This window comes from Branchiostoma floridae, chromosome 10 (assembly GCF_000003815.2).
Source record: "Branchiostoma floridae strain S238N-H82 chromosome 10, Bfl_VNyyK, whole genome shotgun sequence".
In the NCBI taxonomy this organism is placed as follows: domain Eukaryota; kingdom Metazoa; phylum Chordata; class Leptocardii; order Amphioxiformes; family Branchiostomatidae; genus Branchiostoma; species Branchiostoma floridae.
In genome coordinates this window covers 7,427,346-7,439,921 of record NC_049988.1, presented here as the reverse complement: position 1 = coordinate 7,439,921, position 12,576 = coordinate 7,427,346, and the positions used below count along the sequence as shown (strand labels likewise).

The window sequence follows — 12,576 nt, the reverse complement described above, 5'->3', positions numbered from 1 at the left end:
AGATTAACATGATATCGCACATGTTGTTTTATGTACGTGCATAAAATCATGCCATAAATTGACCTAAGTTCACAGATACTTAATTTTGAGGTAGGAAGGGAAAGGCAAGATTCGCAGTGTGCAAAGTCTGCAGTTGAAACAAACGTAATACTAGTACAATATACGCCTCATACGCATCTCAAGCTTTAGGTATGTGTACTAGTCCCGCCATAAAAGGGCTTCACTTCAAGTCCTGACAACCATTCCTAAGTATCTAACTGTCTAACACAGTACAATATTAACCAAATAATTGTGAATTTTGTAGTCTTATCTAAGGGATAACAACAGTTACACTGGTTTGAGACAACTCTTTCTTCATTTACATCGCTACCTTGACATCGGCTATCTTGAGTCGTAAAACACAATATAATTGCAGATGTTGTTCGACCGGGTACAAACGTACGTGCACAGAAGCATTCCCATACTTGCTGACCTTGCTGACCTGTGAATTTTGTAGTCTTACAAATGTATTTAAGGGATCACAACATTTACACTGGTTTGAGACAACTCTTTCCATATTTACATCAGCTACCTTGACATCAGCTATCTTGAGTCGTAAAACACAATATAATAGCAGATGTTGCTCGACCAGGTACAAACGCACATGCACAGAATCATGACCATACAACCATACAGCCGTAAATGGACTCGAGTTTACAGGGACTTAATTTTGTGGTAGGGAGGGAAAGGCAAGATTTGCAGTGTTTCAAGTAATGTAGTTGAAATGACAGTATTAAAGAAATGAGAGACATGGCACTCGTTCGAGGTTTGATGAATGTGTGGTGACTCATAATTCAGTGAAAAAACTGCAAACATATATCCTCTGTAAATGTATCACAATTCACAGTTTTTGACCTATCAATGCACATGGACAACTAGGCTGCAACTTACAGGTTGTTTTCCATTAATAAGAGAGTAGACTGAAGGATGGAAACATGGAAATGTCTAGTCAGTGTTCTTGTCAGCCTGAAATTTTTTTGTCGCCTGGATTTTGATTAGAAATCCTGTCGAAGGCGCAACGATCCTAAGTGGGAAATTTTGAAATCTAGACTCTCTGAAATGCAATTTGTTTTATTTTGAGGTACAAATTTTGCTGATAGACCCAGCTTAGTTCAATTAATATCTTTACTTGGCGATTTAATTTGGCCATTTCAGAGGATTAAAAAGTTAAACCCTTCCCGCACCAAGATGGCGCATAGGGCGGTGCCCATCTCTGTTTCATTAGCCCTGGGCCACACACAACGCAATCACTACAGGTAGTGGTGTGTGTTCAACTTCCATACTCTTTCCCAAATGCTGAGTGCTAAGCGGAGAAAGCAGCATCTACCATTTTTTAAAGTCTTTGGTATGACTCGGCCGGGATCGAACTCATGACCTTCCGAATGCAAGGCGAACACTCTACCCACTAGGCCATTGCACTGGCTACTCATTTTCACTTGAGTATAGTGAGGAAAGCCGTGTAAAGTGCCCTTTCCAAGGGCACAAGATCGGTGACACGCAGTCGGATTCGAACCCTCAACCTCTCGGTCACGAGGCACAAATGCCGCCGCTGCGCCACGCAATTTCAGAGGATGGAATGGGGAAAATTTTTGTCCTTCCCAAAAGTCTAAATTTCATCAAAGGACGGAAGGACGAATGCTGGCTACAACCCTGGGTCTAGTATGTATTTCTGTAAGATGTCACATTTGTATGTTGGACATACATACCGAGGCCAAGAGGCACAATGTGCTCCATCAGAACACAGTTTCTCTCGTCTGAGCTGCGACATCGGAGGGCCACCTCGCTGCAAACCTCTCTCGCTGTCATCTGCTCGCCAACGTCCACCGCCTTGCTCGTGCCGTCACATTTGTGTATCTTGATGCTCACCTGTTGGAGATATCATAATTTTTGTCATGTTTTCCCTGTTAGGGAAAAGGTTATTGCTGGTGCAGGGTTGGACAAATCTAATAGTCTGATTGTCCCGGGCAAGTGAAAGTGCTGATCGGGCAACCACATGTCCTGCCCCAGGCCCCGAATCGGGCAATGCAAAATTGTGTGATTTTGTTACTACTATTTCATAATCATGGTATCAAGCATTGGTCAACACAGACAAATAGAGCCAATGATAAAAGATTCCATTACTGGAAATGAAAATATATAGAAAAAACATTATTTACATAATGCATTCCGGGCAAGTAAAAAGTTTGTTTGGGCAAGTAAATCTTTAATGTTCTTGCCCAATAGGACAAGTGAATTTTAGAAAACTTGTTCAACCCTGTAGTGTGTTCTTTTCCACCTGTCCAGTAGCCAATCAAAACTTATATTAGACATTGGACATTGTAAGTATGAACATTTTGGGGGTTACTCACACACAATACTATTGGCCGAGACTTAATGGTATTATTAGTATTGTGTGCGAGTAGCCTTACAAAAGGCTACAGGGAAAACATTATGAACTTTTGAAAAAACGTTGCCTTTCTAGTTACTATATGCTTTTTGTTGATCTATAGACCTGAAAGTCTGACACATCAAGAACACAGCAAAATATAAATACAAGAAGAAGTGTTTGGTACCCTTTTCATCTCCCTGTAGTCTCTGTACTCGTCTCTGCGCTGAGGCAACATGGGGCTCGTGGTTTCTGTGGGTCTCTTTATCACGGAGGAGCCCTGATTGACACAATCACAGTGACTCGTCAGTGTCACGTACTAGACAAATATCTCAACCTTGTATGTAGGATTATCTATACAGTTACACATTCTAATTCACTTTAGTGTATCATTTCAGCCAGTAGGTACCTAATCTGAGTAATAAGGCTGTGCAATGTGCTCGAGGCACCTCCTTGAACACGGAACCCCCATTTTACGCCCCTTTCGAAAGACGAAATGCAATATCCCTTACAACATGTCCGAGCTGAGCCAACCCGGGGATCATGCTCAGGCCCACGGTACAGATTTTTAATGCTCCATTTCTTCAAAGTCCTCATGGATAATAGTGAATAATCACCAATCTATTGTCTCTAGTAGTGTCTTTAAGGTAGCATGATCATATCTTACGAGAATTCAACCACAATGACAAGATGCTTTGACTGGTAATACATGAAAATGAAGCTCTTTCTCTGAAGTATGTCCGGATTACTGGTAAATAGCGAAGCTACATGTATGATTGTAGGTTTTTTTTCTGAGGCCAAATCGGGCTTGTTTCGTGGGTGATTGTAGCATCACGCAGTAACCATAAATCCACAACAGTTTGTTACACGGGAAGCGTTATGTGCATCACTGTGCATATAGAAGCAAACAATGCATTTACTAATCCAATTTCACGGGCACTACGCAGGGTACACACAAATGTACATGTGGTATTTCAAGTCCTGATTTCATACAGTACAGTACCTAGAGTCAAAAGTGCATCATAGTAGTATACGTAGCAAACATAACAAAACAACCTGCATATGAACACTACAATATCTAAGCATGCTTACCTCAATCGTAACAATATAAATGCCATCAATTATTTCATCTGACCTTTCACATCATATAATGTATTACTGAATCCTCATTCTCATGATTAAGGTGTAAATGAAAGAAAAGGTATAATCAACAACTCGCCTTTCCCATGATCGTAAAATTCACAGTCATTTCACTACCATTCTGGCCCGGGAAATACCAACAACCAACGTAACAGTTTTGCTTTAAGACTGTCAGTGATGATGTCATTGTCAAATCTTGATGGGACTGCCTAGGGGCATTGGGTGTATTCACGTGTATGTCCATGTGTGGTTCACCACAATGCATTCACATGGCTGGTGCTATAGGGGGTTACTTGCAGTGAATGAGCCCTTTTAGGGGTGGGGGCTGCAGAAGGGATTAAAGATCTTTACTCAATTCTGATGCTTATGGCATTTGACATAGAGTTTGTGTCAACTTTATTTATTTGGATGCTTGTAATTCCTAACAGGCAAATAGGACAGTCCTGTGAAATGGCTTCAGTCTAAGAAGCAATGAATCATTTGGAAAAGATCCAGAAATTATCCCTGGCAACATTCCGATTTACAAAGTGTAAAAAAGTGTCACTGCCTGAATTCTTACGCATTTGACCGTGGAATTATTGATTTGTTGTTATAAAATGTTAGTGCAACCAACACATGACCGAAATATAGCCTGATATAGTTGTATATTATATATGTCACTTTATTTCTTAACTGAACTGAACTGATCCTGGAAGTTGCAGGTCATTTAAGCTGTTATTCAGGTACATGTAATACTGATAGAACACTAACAACATTGACAGTAACATTATACACTACGACACAAAAATTCTACATAAACATTAAGTCAAAATAGTATCAATGATGTAACATTAGATTTAAACGAAGGTTCAGATGTTCACTATTTCCATACAAAAAACAAAGCCCAAAGACCAACTGGTCCTCTGATCCTTCTCAAATTGAAATGATGGCGCACCTTTGGCCCATTGCTGACGTCAAACTTTGTTCACGACAATAAGGCTTCGGGCCATTTCAACTTGACTATTAGAAGGGTCAGAGACTCAGAAGACAGATCAAAAGTTTTTGGTAAGCACTTTACTTTGTTTACAAAAATAGGGTATACAATCTTTATATATTTTTGTTCACTTTGAATCAAGATTGAAGCTTGGTTTGTTGTTTGGTTGGTTGATTGATTGATTGACTGATTGATTGATTTCTTGGTTGGTTGGCTGCTTGGTGTATTACTGTAAATGCAGATACTTACGCGGTGGTTTAATGTTTTTTAACATTTTTCCATGGCAGTAAGAGACTACAATGCATGGTGCTACCGCGAACTTAAAACCACTGCGAAAAATCCTTTTTCCCACTTCTGCGAAATCAAATCCCCACGAACGTAAATAAATTTACAGTAATTAATTGACTTACTGTGTCTTTCTTGGGAGCGGAGGCAGCTCTGGGACTGATCATCCACGTCGTTGGACTGGCGGAGACAGGGATGTCGGGAAACGGGTTTGGCGTACAGGGAGAACTGATGGGAGAGCCCGAAACCCTGTGGTTGGGCGAGTGGCTGTTGTTCAGGTTGATATGGACCGGCCTGTTGGAAACACATGTAGAATTGAAATTATTTAGTGTAGATTGACTGTATACCCTGTGAATAGTTTCATCAGATTGGCAGATCAACGGAAAGAAAGATGCTTAACAAATTACCTTAGTTACTTTGAGAGTATCAAGGCATTCTTTGAATTGGCAAAGTAAATTTTCAGCCAAAGATCAAGCTAAGCTTGAGGAAAAGCTTTGATCTTTTAGGCAGAGAACTTGTAAAATTTGTCAAACTTAGTCTATTCTTTTTTTCTAGTAAAAAGTACAGGAATGGAACAGAGATAATGTAGCTACAAATAGTCAAACACTCTAACCTGGATGGTCTACTCTGTGACATGAAGCTGTTGCTAGGCGTGTCTCTGTCCGTTGCTAACAGTGGTGTGTGTTCCTCATCAGCAGGTTGTTTGTCCATGACGTGCTCTCTCGCCTCGAAGCTCATGTCTCGAATCAGCGCATCAAGGTCAACATCATCATCTGCGAGAGAAACAAGATGTTGTAAGATGTTGCAAAATCATCAAAATCTACTGATGAAACTTTGTTATAATAATCAGGACAAAATTTCTCTTTTTTGACAAAGAAATTTTATTTTTTTGTCAAAATTTTATTGTGGAAAAAACAATTTCACACAACAAAATTTACTTGGGAAGCTCTTTTTTGGTTCGCAATCTTGTTTCATTTTTTTGTTTCAAATTTCTCACAACTGACTTGTTCCCTGAAATCAAGAAGTGCACAAAAAGAAGATGTTGCATGTCTTCAAAATGAAATTTTGTGAAGGCTGCCAGAATTATTTTTGCCACAAAATATCTCTTCTTTTTTGTGGAAACCAAAAGAAAAACACAATGCGTTTGCTTTTTCCTTTTCCAATTTCTCACATGTGATTGGCCCGCTGACATCGATGGCGTTTTATCCCATGTTTCTCTGATTCAGTTGGAAGAGACAAAAGCGCCTCAGGTGGTTACGGAGAGACGGAACTGTCTCAGGCAGATCTATAGAAGATGAAACGTGACTTCGCTACAAAAGCCTTCCTGTTCAATCCAAAGATCTGCCCAAATATGGACATCCCTCGAGCTTTCCCCGCTTGAGGACAAATACAAATGTGGGTACTGCTTCTCAATTGATCTTCCTCTTAGGTGATTTGGTTTCAGAGGGTTACAAAAGAACATGTGCATCACCGCATGACTCTAGATGTCCCACTAGAATGATGTCTATCATGTACTTTGAAAGTCAAAGAGCTAAGCAGAGTACACTGCGCGAAAAGGCAGATTTCCGCTTTGCAAACCCGTGTACACATGCAAGTAAATTCAGAGTTTCCACGGGTTTCAACGGGTGCCCACTGTGCGAACGTGACGTGCCCCTACATGGGGCACCCGTGAAAACCTGTGGAAACGGACCACTCGCGTGTGCATAACGTGCCCTTCCTGTGGAAACCCGTGTGCACTAGCCGTGCAATCTTAGTAAACTTGTGCGTACGCGTGGAAACTATCGACGTATGCTTTTGTGTGCGAATGACTCGTGCATAACTTAGCGGCTAATTATTGGCTAATTATCTCCCCGGGCCTCGGCCACGCCGTAATTACACCCTTTGTCATTAAAAGCAGCGCCATTTGCACTGCCCCGGGCTTTCCCAGCCCAAAAATTTACCCTCCCGGCTTTTCCCTCCCCCTCTATATAATGTGTTTTCTTTTATTCCTTCTGAATTGTGAATTATCTTTCGTTGTTTTTCGTTTTATTTCTTTTATTTTTGAGAGTCGACCGCTCCTGACGCGTTCCTTCATATGTACTTAGTGCTGTCGCTCCTTTGGCTTCCAGAGGTTCGTCGGTCCTCCATCCTGTTGTTTTGGGGTTGTTATCCGTAGTCGCTCCACTCAAAGACGTTTTAAACGTTGTCCTTGCTCCACTGTGCAGTCGCTCCAAGTTTGATGACAGAAAAATTCCTGTAGGTCTCTTGAATTCAGCATTCCTGCTCTGTACATTATGATGTCCAAGTGTCCTTTAAACCAAGGAGTTTTTTTTTAACCTCCTTGTTTAGACAAACAGTTGCTAGTCATGATCAGGAGCATATAAAATCACAAAGTCGCTGCAGAATTCCAAGCGTGGACGTGCAAGTTCGTAACAGTGGTATCCAATCCATCGTGAAACATGTAGGGCCTCCACGGAGCCAAAGGAACTCCAAATCACCCAAGCCGACCGGACAGAAACTTGTGTACCACGTAGAGCTAACAGTCAGGGGCGCGTCTGGCGATCCGTGCGGCGGGGATCACCACACCCCACCCACAGAGAGCCCGCCCAACCCTCGGTAGACTGGGTAATAGTCAGGAGGACAGTTGTTGCTCTAAAAGTAGAACTTGGTCCCAGTGGAATTCAATTCGATGGCAAGATAATGTCCGGTCTCTCAATGAGTTTACCTGCGCTGTTTGTCGTGCGGATTGGTGCGATCAAATACTTAGCTATCGGCCGGTCGGACTGCGCGAAAGCACTCTGAATGAGAAGATTTGAAATGAAAACCGTCACAGGTTTGAAAATTTGGACACGTTTGTTGATTGGTCCACATTTTCAAACACCCGCCTCATGCGTGAAATACGATTGGCTACTTCGGATGAGTATTTGAATACAAACAGACACAATAACTCATTGTATATATTATTTGTGTGTATGTCACAGCAATGAGTTTGTACATAACGCTCTGGATTCTACAAGTATTCTTAGTTCACTAAAGGAAGCTTCAGCTTTTCCTGTGTATCATTGTTTTTTATCAAATACACAATTGCATAAGTTCTAATATTCTTTCAAAACACCTTGGGCTTTAGATAAATCATTTGTGTCTGCAGAAAGCCTACCAACCAAAACAAAAAAGGTACCTAAGATTATCGACCAACTAAAACCCTGTGTATGTAGCCCTCCGCTAAACTCCCTTCCATGGCAAAATTACTTTCCCGGCTTTAGAAAACCTTAGAACCCCCCATAAAATAAAATCCAACCCTCCTCGTAGCCTGCGAAGGAGGCTATCAGACACGCGCGTCGGGATACCATGTTTTTAAAACAAAACAAAACAATGAAATGTGTATTGGGGGAGGGGTGCTGGTGGAAGTCCTGTAGCTAACCTTCTTGCTTTTCACATTGCTCGTCGGTACATGTATTACCCACTTGTAACAGGCATTTGCTGAGTTCATTAGTATTCAAACTTCCGCCCCTAAATATTCAACCCAAAACCAAGCCAGGCAGACAATCTCCATAATACCGATACAAACCAAAATTAAACTTTGAAAGTGAACTATACAAATATTGAACTAGTTCTCCATAACCTAATAATCTTTTTAAAAGTTTGAATCGATTATTTTGACAAACAAGGAGTGAGTATAATGCAGATCCAACATGGTGTCGGAATGCGGCGTTGATATACTGTATAAACAAAGCCGACCGACCAAAGAACATCACTTTCAATCTAATAGAATCTATGCATTGATAGGCGCCGCACTTCAGATTAAAGCCTAGATGACAATCAACTCATGTAATGCGTAGAAAACAATTCATATGATTAGTTACAGAAATCGGACACACTCCGTTGAAATTGAATATGTTGCTTCAGTAGTGACATTAATCTTACACGCGATCTGTATATAGAGGTAAAGTAGTTTGTTGAGTTTCGTGTATACGGCACGATTCTGTTGCAAATCTTAATTCACGTACTGTTGGCGTGGGTTTCATTATTGATTTCCCCACAAGTACAGACCGAAATGTGGCAAGGGTTCTGGGTATTTTTACTTGACAATTCACACAACTGAATTATCAGACACTTCTCAGCCCTCTATTGTTAACGATAATTGCTCAACACGGGAAGTGTGCAACAGTGGGACGCGCGGACTCTTGGCGTGCCCTTTTGTGCGCACAGGTTTTCATTGTAGGGGCACGCGGGAACAGGCAGCCCGTGGAAACCCGTGCCCACGGTGAGGGCACGTCAGGTTTCACCATCGTGCACAATGTTGGGAACTTGTGGAAATCTGCCTTTTTGTGCAGTGGTACCACTAGGAGTTTCAAACAAAAGCCACTACTGTAACAACTACACACAAGGTTTCCAGCACCATAGGCTTGAAAGGGACCAGATTGCACAAGAAATTTTCATTTTTGTCACAATGGTAATATAGCATACCTATCTGCTTCAAATAGTGTAAATTTCACAGCAAGTAGCAGTAAAAAGAAATGGGAAAGAGAAGACGAGAGAAATGAGCAGATATCATAACTGAATGGACTAAAAAAATTGCCACACACAATGCACATTGTATTTGAGAGAATTTACAGATCTGAAACAGCTCCTTTGGCAAAGGAGATGGGCAGATAGGATATTACACTCTCTTACTCATATTCATAAAATGTCTTAAAAGTTGTGAAATGCAACAGGCCCTTGGTGCATACTAGGTTGCTACTGCATACTTGTCTTGAGATTTTGTTGGATGTGCACTCCTTTTTCATTACACCGTTTTAAAGCAGCATTCTATAAGAGATGTGCTAACATGTCAGGGTAGAAATCTTACAGGCCATGTGCAGAATTCCTAATTCATACCAAGCTAATACACCACCTAGAAGCTGATACATAATTCTACACATCATTGTTTCTCACACAAGCAGTGATGTTAGAAATTCTTGATCTTTAAGAAAACTGACTCACCTTGGTGCGTTAGAGCTGTGACCTGCGTCTGGAAGAAGAGGGAGCTCGTGAGATAAATGCCAAGTAACAAGCACCCCTGCAATCACCTGTGACATCATCTAATATCATTACATTGCCATGGCAACACATCAAACCGAGGGGCGATCATTATATTCGTGGCCTCACAATGAAATAAGGTGCACAACTCAAATCTCAGGATTTCTTGTCTTAAATGTAAGCATATAAAATCCTTTTAATTTACGAATGACTACGAAAATTCAAATCAATGTTATCATTAATCTACAGGCTACACCCAGTGAAGTTAGGTGCGAAAGAGAGGATAAAAAAAATTGCACAATTCAGCTGTGACCTGAGGTGTGCAGGTCAACTTGCTCTGCTGAAAGTCAGATGCCCATCTCCTTTTAGTTGAAATACAGATTCTATTTAAACTAGAAAGGCGCCATTTTTTATAGAAAATGTAGGATGTTTCCGTAGGGAAATAAAAGAAAATCGTCAGAAAAGAAATCTTAATAAGCCAATTGTCAAATGTGTGCTACTCTGTCCTCAAGATGAAAGCGTTGCCTGTACTTTAAGATATATGTCTTAAAATTAAAAAAAGAAGACTAGACCAACAAACATCTGAAACGAGACATATACCTCCCTCCTTCCGGGTCATAGAAGATAACTTTGCCGGCTGAGCTTGTATCAGCATTACGTAACGACAATTTTTTATTGTTACAAATGTATATACTGTTTTAGCCTGCTTCACAGTAACCAAGTTTTCATTGGCTGATGACAGAAGAAACAAAAAGAATACAGGCCATTAAAAACAATATGTTCTCCTTCTGAAACATAAATGGTTCCAACTCACTTCCTGCAGCGGGATGTCACCAAGGAACCCCAACCCTGCGTGCCGCATCATGTTTGGTCGACGGGTTTCCGAGGTTGCCATAGCAACACAGGATGTGCGAAACTACTGTCTTCCCAAATATCCTTCTGCTCAAACCATAGGGCTGTAACACAAAATGTTCAATTTGTATCGTTGAAGAGGTTCATCAGTCACGTATGCATACAGTTAGAACAATTTTCTTCAATCAATTATAACTGTTTTGTGAAGGTACAGTACATACATGTACCTCCCAAATTTCCGATGTCTACCAGCACAATTTGTATCATATTGTACATGTAAATGTCAAGACACTAACGTACCCTTAGGTCACTGTCTTCACGGCTTTTCAGAACTACATTGTAGATACTGTAAATTCATTTAGTTTTGTGGTGGTTTTCTTTCGTGGTATGATGAAAGGTGTTTTACTTCTAGAATCACAGATGAAGCACCCATATCAATATGCAGCACTGACATTTGGCAGTAACATACTGTAAATTCAATTGTTTTTGCTGAGAAAATAAAAACGTGAACATAAAATTTTCAAGATTTACAGTACACGACTGTATTGCCAAACTGACAGAAATCGATGCATGTGTCTCCAAATGAGGTCAATGATTTTGTGTAAGTGGAAGGAAATGAGAAATGTTTCCTCATTACCTGTTCCTGTGAACCCTGATGAAAGTGTCTATACAAGGAGCGCTGTAATTGGCTGGCTTCAGGCCGGTTTTACGCAGACGTGTCGCTAATTTCCTTCCTCAAGCTGAGCTGTGTGATACGCAAAGCCTGCAGGGGAAAGAAAACGGAAGCAAAGGCATCAATTTCGAATCTTAATAAAGATTCTTCTGAACTATCTATATCAAAAGAGAACTAAAGTGCGTGTTATTTAACAAATGCTGTGTTACTGTAAGTTACTCCATTCTCATGTCAAAATGATACAATAAATAGAAAGGTGCATACATCTGCATAAGTTACCCCCAAATGACTCCGCGAGGGGCAAAAGTAGGGGGGGGGGGGCATACAAAACATGAAAGGCAGCATTTTCGCAAAAATGAGGCAACATTTTCGCAAAATCAACATGTTTTTCCCCATGGAGAATATCCAACCAATATTGTATCAGATGCCTCACAATACGATTCTGTGAATGCAGTCTATGAATTTATCTATTTTCACAGTAGGAGGTGAGAAGGTTTTTGTGGCCATTTAAGTCCTTATTCCCTTTAATGCCACTATCATATAAAATTATGCGATTCTATTCTGTAATACAGCAGCAAAACTACAGTAACTGTAAATGCATTTAATTTTGCGTAGATTTAATTTCATGGTAGCGAAAAAATTGACGTTTCGCAGCGGTTTTAATTTTGCGGTAGCACCATGCACTGTAGTCTGTTACTGCCATGGAAAAATGTTCGCGGTAGTTTTTAATTCACGGAAAAGCGGTCGCCGCGAAAACCGCAAACATTAAATCATCGCGAAAGTTTCTGTATTTACAGTATTCTGTAGTACAGTAGCAACACAATGAGAACGCCTAACCACAATAACGCAGCACCCCTTTAGAAAAAACACTGAGACTAGTCCACCAAAAATGTCTCCACCCCTGAGGTATTGCCAATAAAAACAGCCCAAAACCTTTCTCATGGGTAGGCCTTTAAAGTTTAATGTCAAAACGAATAGCCTGGGTACCCTCCCTGTGTCTTGGGTTGAGCGATGTTGAACTTTGCGTAGATAACAGATGAGCGGTGTACAGAAAAGTGCCATGTCAGTACGTTTCCTGACACGGAGGCAGATGGTTCCCACATTAGGGCCAGCCAGTTCTGGACCGCTGCCACAAATGTGGTCCCCCAACTGTGGAGAAGATACTGCACATGGTGACGTGTCAGACCAACACAAGCCAGACTTCGAGTTACGCTGTAGAACTGAAAAGAGCTAGATATGGCTAGGACGTGA

The 12,576-nt window shown here is 40.8% G+C and overlaps 1 protein-coding gene across 4 annotated transcripts in view; it reads right to left on the bottom strand.

Annotated features, from left to right (window-relative positions):
• Positions 1 to 12,576, bottom strand: part of LOC118423877 (growth factor receptor-bound protein 14-like) — a 46,702-nt gene that overhangs the window by 15,800 nt on the left and 18,326 nt on the right. For all 4 annotated transcript variants that reach the window (XM_035832186.1, XM_035832189.1, XM_035832188.1 and 1 more), the window contains exons 2-8: positions 11,290 to 11,415; positions 10,615 to 10,756; positions 9,765 to 9,792; positions 5,416 to 5,575; positions 4,928 to 5,096; positions 2,592 to 2,684; positions 1,746 to 1,905 (exon numbers count right to left, since the gene is read on the bottom strand). In XM_035832186.1, coding sequence (XP_035688079.1) covers positions 1,746 to 1,905; positions 2,592 to 2,684; positions 4,928 to 5,096; positions 5,416 to 5,575; positions 9,765 to 9,792; positions 10,615 to 10,695 — 691 coding nt within the window. In that variant the 5' untranslated portion in view covers positions 10,696 to 10,756; positions 11,290 to 11,415. The remainder of the gene's footprint in view (positions 1 to 1,745; positions 1,906 to 2,591; positions 2,685 to 4,927; positions 5,097 to 5,415; positions 5,576 to 9,764; positions 9,793 to 10,614; positions 10,757 to 11,289; positions 11,416 to 12,576) is intronic.